The sequence below is a fragment of the Musa acuminata genome, chromosome BXJ2-11 (assembly GCF_036884655.1).
Source record: "Musa acuminata AAA Group cultivar baxijiao chromosome BXJ2-11, Cavendish_Baxijiao_AAA, whole genome shotgun sequence".
Classification (NCBI taxonomy): Eukaryota; Viridiplantae; Streptophyta; class Magnoliopsida; order Zingiberales; family Musaceae; genus Musa; species Musa acuminata.
In genome coordinates this window covers 2788152-2799595 of record NC_088348.1, presented here as the reverse complement: position 1 = coordinate 2799595, position 11444 = coordinate 2788152, and the positions used below count along the sequence as shown (strand labels likewise).

General features: G+C 40.4%; 1 protein-coding gene across 1 annotated transcript; it reads left to right on the top strand.

The window, feature by feature from the left end:
• Nucleotides 1-1637: 1637 nt before the first annotated feature.
• On the top strand, nt 1638-9837 carry LOC103970868 (endoglucanase 8-like). Its single transcript, XM_065131474.1, has 8 exons — nt 1638-1665; nt 7043-7185; nt 7468-7875; nt 7964-8056; nt 8137-8322; nt 8811-8898; nt 9216-9379; nt 9511-9837. Exons 3-8 carry the CDS (start codon nt 7525-7527, stop codon nt 9835-9837), a joined length of 1209 nt encoding a protein of 402 aa, XP_064987546.1. The 5' UTR covers nt 1638-1665; nt 7043-7185; nt 7468-7524.
• Nucleotides 9838-11444: the final 1607 nt, after the last annotated feature.

Genomic DNA, 11444 nt, shown 5'->3' with positions numbered 1-11444 from the left:
TTGCTTGGGTGGCCTAATAAAAAATTTATCTTAATTCTAACATATAACGAAAATAAATACTAAAGTATTAAATGAGAATAAACTAACTTATCACGGAAAATTTTACTATGGTAATTGTGTAACTCAATTTCTCAATTTAATAACCTAGTTTGTGTTGATAGTTTGGAGAAATATGTAAAAGAGAACAATAATTATTATTAAGATTTTAGATGGGGCCACATGTGAGAAAAATATGTAGTTGAATGTATATATAGTTCAAATTATGTAATTTCTTCTTATTAGTTGTTTGAGCTAGAATCAATTTTAGAGCCAATAAATTTTATGCGCTAAATTTGCATAACTAAATCGGAACATTCCTAACCCAAGCTGATTAAGTCAGTATTAAGATTGAAACACACCTAAGAAAACATATCTAGGGAGCCCTTTTTATAGTGGGTTTAGAGAGTTATTAATTTTGAGATCGTCAATAATTTTGAAGAATAGTTATGCATTATTTTCAGATCAAATCGAGATAGTAGTATCATTGTATGCTGAGATGTCCCTTGATTGGGGTATATCAAATTCAAGATGTGTCTTGATTAACTTAACTTAGTCTTAGTGCTATGGTGTCGATTGATAGTAGATAAGATTTTCTTAAAATAGTTGAGAAAATCTCTAACCAATTAAAATAATATTCGAGCAATTGAAAAAAATCCACTATTACATTACCATTGATGAAAATCTAAGATATCAAGAGTTTACTAACTATCCAAATGAACTATGTAATTACGTTTCATACATTTTATATTTTTTTCTATGATTTTTATTTTTCTATCTTCTTCGTTTAATTCTTTATATCGACGTATAATTCATGTGATCTCAAACTAATCGACCACGTATAATTCATGTGATCTCAAACTAATCAACATGTCGACCATTTGTTGTTCATATGGTGTTACATTCCACGTAACCTCAACTATCGATGTGTCGGCCATATGCCTCAAGATGTCTAAGTAGGACATTAGCCCCCTTTCTCTCTCTCCTTCTTCTTTATTCTTCTCTTCTCTCACAGCCACAATCTTTTCTTCTCCTCTCTTCTCCTCCTCCCCTTTCTGCCTTCTCTTCCTGTCTTTCCTTATTCTATATTCTTCTCTTCTCCCCCACAGCCGCAGCCCACCCACTTCTCTTCTCTTCTCCTCCTCCCTTTTCTCTCTTCTCTTCCTCTCAGTCTTCTCTTCTCCTCCGTAGCCACAGCCTTCTCTTCTTTTCTCTTCTTCTCCTCCCCTTTCTCTCTTCTCTTCCTCTCTTTCCTTCTTCTCTATTATTCTCTTCTTCCCCACAGCCGTAGCCCCTTCTCTTCTCTTCTCCTCTTCCCCTTTCTCCCTTCTCTTCTCCTCCTCCACTTTCTCCTTTCTCATCCTCTCTTTCCTTCTCCACCACAGCCAAAGTGCCATTCTCTTCTCCTCCTCTCCTTTCTCCCTTCTCTTCCTCTCTTTCCTTCTCTTCTCGCCGTAGCCATTGCCTCCTTCTCTTCTATTCTCCTCCACTTTTTCCCTTCTCATCCACTTTTTCTTCTTATCTATTCTTCCCCTTTCCCCTATAGTTGCAATATTCTCTTCTCCTTCTCCCCTTTCTCCCTTCTCTTCCTCTCTTTCCTTCTTCTTTAATCTTCTCTTCTCCTCCACAGCCGCAACCCCGTTCTCTTCTCTGCTCTTCTCTTCTCCTCCTCCCCTTTCTCCCTTCTCCTCTCTTTTCTTCTCTATTCTCCCATGCTTCCCCATAGCCGTGGCCTTCTCTTCTCTTCTCCTTCCTCTCCTTTCTTCCTTATCTTCTTTCTCTTTCATTCTTCCCTCTTCTAGCCTTCTCTCCCACAACAGTAGCCTACTTTTCTTTTCTTCTTTTCCTTTCTCCCTTCTCTTCCACCGATGCAGCCTTCTTCCTTTCTCTCCTTCCTCTCTTCTCTTATTTTCTTTCCTTCTTCTCCTTTCTCCCTCCTCTTCTACCGATGCAGCCTCCCTTCTCTTCTCCTCCTCCCCTTTCCACAATCATAGCCTCTGTTTCTCTTCTCCTCCTCCCCTTTCAACCGTCGTAGCATCTTTCTTCTCTTCTTTTCCTCCCCGTTCCACTGTCATAGCTTCTCTTCTCTTCTCCTCTCCTTTCCACCATCGTAGCCTCTCCCTTCTCTTCTCCTCTCCTTTCCACCATTGTAGCCTCCTCTATTTTCCTCGTGTGGAAGGCAAAGGCTGTAAGAGGTGCGTGGGAGGTGAAACCCCTCCACCCCTCCCTTTTTTTTTTATCATTTTATAATTTAATCTTTTTAATATCTATATTTATAAATAGATCTTCAAAAAGATAAAAATATTAAATGAAAAGTTTACTCCCATAAGCTTCACCTATCTAATCCGAAAAATAATTAAAATTGATATATCTTCGTGACATCAATCATATCATAACATTAAAAACTTAAGATATTATCTATCTCAAATCTTTCAACATAAATATTTCTATTCTATACTAAATATTAAGGTAACTTAACCTCGTATTCAAGCCCGCTAGTATACTTTCATTTGTTGTACTATACTTAATATAAATATTAATATTTATGTATGTTTAACTAATATTTCATAAAATATTGAACATGGTATATTTTGAAAAGCATGTACTTCAATCTTAAGAATTGAAAACCTGAATATATCATTTATCATATTTATGAAGCGTAAACATCATAAATCATATGAAATGAGGATAACATAAACATATTATTTATATTTATATTATCATACTAGTTGTAATTCAATGTGTGTGAAACTTAGGCACTATACCAGGCAGTCGTGTGGGAACAAAAACAACAATCAACCTCCCTTGGAGAGTTGAGAAGTTACTCTTGCATCAACTAGTGGTCAAAAGTCAACATTACCCATTGAGATTCAACTTGGTAAGCATCATGTAGGGCCTCCACCCCCTCCCCCACGGTTGAGCCAACACTCAAGAGGTAGTAAAGCTTCTTCCTCCTCTTGATAAACAAAGATCGCTTGAGAAAGTGGGAGTCACGAGGGATATTATTGTTCACCAACGATGATCACGAATCAGCCTACCCCATCCTCCTTTCCATGCCCTGAAGGATCGATCCTGATTAATACCTTTAATATCTACCCCATTGATCAACCGACCTTCTGCTACGAGATAGCAACCACCTAACCAAAATCGATTAGGCTACCAATTGAGCTTAGGAGTTTTAGACAGGCCATTAAATAGAACGAGGAGATCCTCCTCTCTGGAATAGCCAAGGGCTACTACATTAGGCCCACTAAGGACTTCATAACTAATGCCCACAAGCACATTATTGTGGTGAATTCTGATCTCACCACTTAGCCAATTTTTTGACTTTTTGTTAGATATCACTTATTTCTTTTATGCTACAGAGCCATTACCTCATAATAATGGTGATTGATCAAGTCTAAGACTCCTTGATTGCCCAAACCTAAACCTTGTAGGAACAAGATGAGTTAGTAGGAAAGGCAACCAAGAGAGACTATTTCTTTGACGAAGTGACTCAACTTCAAGACTAGAAGGAGTACATGGAGCAAGAGTTAGTGGCAAAGCAAAAGCAATTGGTTGATTTGAGGGCCTGACTTGAAATCATGTAGCAATCAACCGTTGAAGCCTAGGCTAACCGACATCATTTTAGTGATATGTCATTAATGGCCCAACCCAAGATCACTGACCTATACATCAAGAACACAAGTTTGTAGAAGGCAATGAAGGGGCTTATAAAATAACTTTAGATGGAAGAAGCTTAACAACCAAAGTGTAAGACTAGGGGGGTGGCGAAGTATAAGGCGTCATGAGGGTTAGAAGGGTTTAACCTATCTCTCCTTTAAGAATTGATGCTTTAGTTATAATCTTGCAATATCCTAAATATGCTTCGACCACCCCAATCTCATCTTCCCCAAAGGCCTAAATGACAAGTAGTTGATCGACGATAAAGTTAAGTTCATTGGAGCTAATGACATCGATGATCACAATGAGTCAACACCTCTTAAGGAAGAAAGTGAAGTTGAGTTCGGTAATAAGGTCGAAGGTGATCCGGTTAGAGAACTCGGGGAGCCTAAGGAGCAAATGCCCGAGGGCTATAGAGCCCTGCTATGCCACCTAAAGTTAAGCCTCCAACTAAAGCCCTTACCCCTATTGAGCCTAAGGCAAAAGTTGAGCCCGAGCACATGGCCAACTCTAAGTCACTTTTGATTCATCCTCTTACCCTCGTGCTTCTTTCTCCTGAGGCCATGGATGCCCAAATGTTAAGTGTAGCATAAGGTCTGATGAGTGTACTACTATCAACTTTAGCTTAAGCATTTTAGCCAATGGTTTGAGCCAAGTGAAGTTGATAGGTCAATAGCTCATTAGACCTAGGTCGTGACATTTGATATCAGAGCCGACCTAATATTTGAGAATAATGAGGTGGCTCGAGTAGGAAAAGATCATCCGTAAATAGAGTCAGAGGACTCATCACAATCTGGAACTACCATTGGGTTATACTTCACATGCACTATGCTAATAAGGACGTCAAGCCCTTAAGTGGAAAAAATTATAATACCCCAATTAGTCTCACAACGGAAGTGGGAAAGATTAAGATTGATTTATAAGGGTCTAAAGTGTATTATTATTAATTTTAGCTTTAATATTTTGATCAATGATTTAAGCCAAATGAAGTTGATAAGCTAGTTAGTCCATCAAACTTGGATTATGACAATAGTGACGAAATCCCTAGTGAGGGTGGTAAGGTGGAGGAGACTGGTTTGTAGATCTTTTGTGATCAAGTTAATCTTCTAAAAGGTGCCATAGTATATGATATTGATAAAACTTCTTGTATCAATTAGGATCTTTTTTACTAATGTATTGATCTTAAGGGAGAAGACATATGCGTTGTTATGTTCAATATTCAAGTGTCTTACTAATGTATTGGCTTGAGGCTCCCATATATAGGTTTTGTGGGTAGAAGTTCTAGTTCCTCATAACATTGGTCCCCCAACTATCACATCAACATGTCACTCTGGATCCCCGAGGTTTTAGGGATGCTTCTCAAACCTTACTGAGATAGTGATATAGGTGTCCTCTCTAAAAGAGCTCTTCAATCTATTACTTTATATTATACTAGTCCTCCATATCATGTCCATGGTACCGATAAAACTTTGATTGATTTCTTTTGGTTGGTGGGGCTCACAAAGGACAAGGTGTGTAAAGGAGGTCCTTCTCCCTTATCTGCATGAAAACTTTAGTGTGGAAGATATTTAATGATTGTAAACCCTTAACAAGGGAGGATCCAATCTCCCCTCGATCTTTCATCTCATGCTTGCTCTAGTGAGTTGAATTGTGGAGCTCTTTCCTCTTTTCATGATTTTTGGGTTCTGAGCTCCTTTTCCTGACAAGCTAGATTCGTGATTAATTTCTTACAATAGCTTTGAGGATATAGTTAGAGGTGAATACAGTCACTAAGTTTTATGGAATTAGAATTTTCTTCGTATAACTCCAATGTTGGCATTTTGACTTCCCTGCTTGATTTTATTCTTTATGTTTTCCAACTATTAGTTCATTTCATAAAGTTAGACTCCCTTTGTCCCTCACATTCCTTAGAAAGGTTTTGGGAGCTGGTGGAGGCACTAGAGTAGGAAAAAGAAGAGTTAGTGGTGGTGAAATCAGAATAGTGGCGTTATGGTGCATTGTATCCCGGATGTGCCTTGATTGGCCTAAGTTAGCATGGGTGCTGAGGTGTTGGCCATGTGTTGTCATGTAACCTCGGGCTATTCATGTCGCCCATGTGGTGTTGTACTCACTATCAATCACAAGGTGTCAATCATGTGTCATCCACGTAACCACTCGATCATATGTTGTCCACATGGTCCAGAGGTATCGGTTGAGTCATTATCCACCTATTACTTTCCTTTTATTCTTATAATCATGACTATTGGTGTGTCGACTATTTGTTGTCCAAGTGGCCCAGAGGTATCGGTCGGGTCATTATCCACCTATCACTTTCCTTTTATTCTCATAACCTATTATTTTATTTTTATTTTGATATATCTTAATAATATGATTATTATATGTTAATCAATTATTTATAGGAATATAAAAAATACAAGAACCAATGTCAAGAGATGCCAGACTTTTTGTCAAAACACTAGAGGTTTATATTTTTCTTTTCGTATTCAATTTTTTTATTCTATTTGAAAAACACATTAATTTTTAGACATTCAAATATGATCGTATTCACATATTGCACATTAGTAGCTGCAAATGATTGTATAGAGAAAGTAAATTGAGATCAAACAATAAAATGCTTTTGTCTGATTAGAAGTTGGAGCAACTCGATTCCTAGAACAGCTCTCCCACGCGGAGATTGTGCAATACCTACCAACAAAAGACGAAGTGACGAATGTATCTCGTGCAAATGTTATATAGTATGGTGTTTGTATCTGCAACTCTTCGGTACCGAAGACCATGATTCATTTTCTGAAGACCGATCCTCTCTCATCAAAAGGCAATTATATTCGGTGAGATATATCTAGAAGGCAAGTTCTAAAAGAAGAGTTGGTCGACTATGTAAATGCTATACCCTCCTTGACTTTGACAGAGAGTTTTACGTAATCACCACTTCCAAATTGGACCAAGAAAAATACATGCATCCAATGTAGATCAAAAAATGCATTGACGAGACAGGTTCAAAGAACCAAATTTTAGCATGCCACTATTGTATGGCATACGTTGAGTAATGAACCCACTGAATCTACTATTAAAACATTACGATTATAGTAATTTTACTGTGTTTTCCATTGCAAGTCTATAAATGTGATCACCTGATTTCCAAGAATGCGCCATTGTTTCCCCCTCTTTGGCTGTGTTCCGTGTTTCCTCTCTCTCTCTCTCTTTATATAGAACAAGGTGCAGGAGAAACTCGTTGGAAACCTCGACTCGATCGTGATGGCAGCAAATAGAGTTATGTTTTCTTGTGTGTTCTCGATGTTGGTGGTACTGATGGCGGCGGCGACGATGCCATCTGTCGTTGCAGACGGAGAACCACCCCCGAACTACGCAGATGCTCTGAGCAAGTGCTTGCTGTTCTATGATGGTCAGAGATCCGGAAAGCTTCCACCCACGCAAAGGCTCACCTGGAGGAAGGATTCGGCCTTGAAAGATGGTCAAGATGCCGGTGTACGAATTCTCTCAGTCCTCTTGTTGCTCGTCATTTGTTCCTAGCTAGTTTCGATGACCAAGTAGTGTTGAGATTAAATAGTGTTTGATTGGTGCATGGCCATATTTATCTGAGCCGATGGCCTAAGACAAGGTGGCCATTGCTGCCACTCCACTCTATGACAGCAAGCAACCATCAGAACGAGTTGCAGCCTTGCATAACACCACCAAATTTCTCGTGTTTGTTTCCTTCTCTTTGACTCCTCCTTCGCAACGTAAAGAATGAATTTGCCTCGAAGACAGGTTGATCTGGTGGGCGGGTACTATGACGCTGGCGACAATGTGAAGTTTGGCTTCCCCATGGCCTACACCGGCACCGTGTTGGCGTGGAGCATCATCGAATTCTCGGAGGAGTTGGGTCCAGAGCTGGCACACGCTCATGAGGCCTTGCGATGGCTTACGGACTACTTGCTGAAAGCCACCGCCCAACCCAACAGGATCTTCGTCCAAGTCGGCGACCCCTACAGCGATCACAACTGCTGGGAGAGGCCCGAAGACATGGACACTCTTCGGACAACCTACCAAGTGAACGACACCCACCCCGGCTCGGAGGTCGCCGGCGAGACCGCCGCTGCACTGGCGGCTGCTTCCATAGCTTTCAGATCATCCGATCCTGCCTATGCCGACGAGCTGCTGTCAAGAGCAAAGACGGTAACACATCAATCTTGGTTTCAGAGCCGACACTGAAACAGGTGGATGGATGTTTAACTGCAGCTTTATATGATTGTTCTCGGTGCAGGTCTACAATTTCGGTCACACATACCAGGGTTCGTACGGCACCAGTCTTGGCAAATGGGTGTGCCCGTTCTACTGTGATTACAGCGGCTATCAGGTTCGCTATCTCCAAAATACTTGGTGGTAAATGCATTAGGGTTTGGAGATCTGACACTGTCAACTCTACTGGGTTCTCAGGATGAACTGTTGTGGGGAGCAGCATGGCTAAACAGAGCTACCAATAGCTCACAGTACGAGAACCATATCATCCATGGCATTCAGCAGGTGCAGATGAAGACGCAGCTTGATGAAACTGCCCGCGAGTGGTTCTTCGGATGGGATAACAAGGAAGCCGGAATCTACATCCTCCTACAGACGCAAAAGGTTTTCACAGTCTTTGAATCATTGCGTGTTTGGCATTTAGGAACCCAAGCATTCATTAAAATCAAAGAGAATATAATGCATGATCATGAAAGTCGAGAAACAATATCATCTGAAAACCCTTAAGAAGCTTTTGACAATTGTTTACTCTGTTTGAGGTAACTGCAAGCATGTAGAAAAGAACTTGTAAAATGGTCATAAACACTGATTAAGAAGAAAAAGAGCTTAACTTGTAACTAATGCCCATTCATAATCACAAATAATGTGACATGGCTAACTATTTGGTTGGTTTACTGGCCCATAATAATTACTTGGACAATGGATCCAAGTGATGGGGAGATAGGAAAGTAGCATGCACCCAAAAACAATTATGTAGATAAGATGAAATGGTTAAATTAGTGGTGAAGAGGGATAATAATAAAACAAAGGATTAATTTTCTTGTTGGGACATTACGGTGAGTAAAATAGACTGATCGATTCTTTTGTTGCAGAATGACAGTGAGAACAGTAGACTGGCGCAGGCGTTTGCATGTTCACTGCTGCCACAATCTCAATTCAAGTCTGTCAAATACACTCCAGGTTTGCACATCTCCTCTGGACAAAACGTTCATGATTTCATTGATTCATTAGCACCGAGAACGACCAGTTCAAATGATAAACATCCAAAATGCGAATTCTTTTTGTTTGTCTATACCAAGATGAATCTTAACTTATAGCAATTACTGATTTTATATTTGAAGAAGGAAATTAGATGATCTAAGACAAATAAATAAGCTAATATTTATAACAGGAGACCTCTGATTGATGTTTAAAGGAATACACGTACATAGGTAGTACTATAGCACGCTTGCTGTTTAGTGTATAGTAAGCAACACATGCAAGTATCATCGTGGCAGGCGGTCTCCTGTACAATACGCCAGGATGCAACATGCAAGACGTGACAGGTTTCTCTTTCCTTCTCCTCGTTTACGCTCGGCATCTCATCAATGTCGGGGAAACTATCACCTGTGACAACTCTCAGGTTCCCCCCTCAGCACTTATCGACGTCGCCAGAAGTCAGGTACCCAGTCATTCATGCTCTCTCTCTCTCTCTCTCTCTCTAATAATAATAATAATAATAATAATAATCAAACTATCCATATGCTAAATTTCATCCTATTTATTCTTGAATAATTTATTATGTTGGTGCAGATGAAGTACCTCCTCGGACACAACCCAAATAAGATGTCGTACATGGTGGGGTACGGCACAAAGTTTCCTCAGATGATACACCACAGAGGATCTACGCTTCCGTCGATGGATGAGCACCCACAGCGCATGCATTGCAGGGACGGGGAGCCCTACTTCAATACCACCGCCCCCAACCTCAACCTGCTTATCGGAGCCGTCGTAGGGGGGCCAAATGATGGAACCGATAACTTCCTGGACTCGAGATATTGTCCGAACCAAACCGAACCCACCACTTATGTCAATGCACCCTTGGTGGGTCTCTTGGCTTACTTCAACAAAAATGGATGATTCCTTCCTATGTAGACTTTATGTTCCAGGATAAACAATAATGTAATCCTCTTTCAATAATAAGCTGTCAATGTTAAACCCAATCAGAAAATTTGTGTTGCGTTCAAATATCCCATTCAACGCTGTTGCTTGTTGAAAGAGTTACTGTGTCGCAGTGCATGCAACTGAAGCATGCATGCAAACACACGTATCTTGAACTCAGGATCGATATATTGCAAGTATATTAACAAGCTCAATAAGGTGTGACAAAATGGACAGCTAAAGAATGAGTGGAGTTGGGAAAACTGTAGTGAGGTGTGATAACACGTATCTTCAAGGTTCTTCGTGCGCTCTCTCAATTGATTATAGACTACTAAGCATAAAAATTATAATTATATTACTATTATATGAAAAAAATTTAATATTAGAATCAAAATCAGATAACGATAAATTAAGATCAAGATTACATATTATTAGGGGAATTCATTATCAATGTCTGAGTCAACCTGACGTAGTCCGAGCCCAAGGGTGTAGGAGCATCTAACATGACTCCAAGGTGGTTTTTGAGTTGCTTCCAGATGACTCCAAAGTAGTTCTTGAGTAGCTCTAAGGTGGGAGTCAAGTTTCCAGAGCACTACCTGCACTAAGACTGATGTTGAGAGACGCTTCCCAACCTAGTCCCTCTAACATTCAAGTTAGTCCGAGATCCTTTTGGGGTATCCATCCTTTTATTTTTTTGGAAAAGAGAGCCCTCTGGTATGACACTGGGGTTAGCTTTTATACTTTGGCTAATGGAGAAGACAAGCCAGCAATTGCCCCAACTTCCTCCTTTCATGTTTTGCCCATATGGGTGACAAGGATGAGCCAAGCCTAAATGGCTACTCAAATGACCTCTCTTGGATTGTTGTCCACGAGGACAGGTAGGTGGAAGATGATGAGGACCCTTTCCCTTCCTTCTGCGCCAATCTTCATGTGGCGACAGGTTTTGGATGGTGATTGGTCACCAAGATATTTCCTATCATTTGTGTCCCTCCCCCCCTCCCCCTCCAAAAAGCATACTTCGAGGCTCATATCAGAGGGGTGCATAACACGACGCTCAATTCTCCTTATTAGCTTGTCATCAAATTGTTCCTCTATAGCATAAAAGAGACACTCGTTGGGTTTTCCAACTCACGTGTCTTAGGCATGTTCGGCCTTGCGTCTCCGTAATAGCAAATTTATCTTGGAGTGGGTAGGATTTCTCGACTCATATGCCTTAGACTCATTGAGCCATACATCTCTGTCGTAGCAAATTTATCTTGATGACCTCGGACAAGTGTAGCCCTGTACCTTCGTTGTAGTAGATTTATCTTGATGCAAGTTGGTTTCTCGACTCACACACGTCAAACACATTTGGCCCTGCACCTCCACTATAGCTGAGTTATCTTGGTGCAGGTTGGGTTTCCTGACTCATACGCCATGGGCACACTGTGCCTCCATTATAGCGGATTTCTCTTGGCATTGGTCAAATTTCTTGACTCACATGACTTAGGCACATTTGGCCCCGCGTTTTTACTGTAGCGGATTTATCTTGGTACCGGTCGAGTTTCCTAACTCAGACTCCTTGAGTACATTTGGCCATATGCCTT

What these genes read in the sequence shown, in the direction of transcription:
- LOC103970868 (XM_065131474.1), top strand. Translation starts at nt 7,525, where the DNA reads ATGGCCTACACCGGCACCGTGTTGGCGTGGAGCATCATCGAATTCTCG. An exon ending in GTGATTACAGCGGCTATCAG is followed by an intron (nt 8,057 to 8,136) that starts GTTCGCTATCTC and finishes CTGGGTTCTCAG; the next exon opens with GATGAACTGTTGTGGGGAGC. An exon ending in GTCTGTCAAATACACTCCAG is followed by an intron (nt 8,899 to 9,215) that starts GTTTGCACATCT and finishes TCATCGTGGCAG; the next exon opens with GCGGTCTCCTGTACAATACG.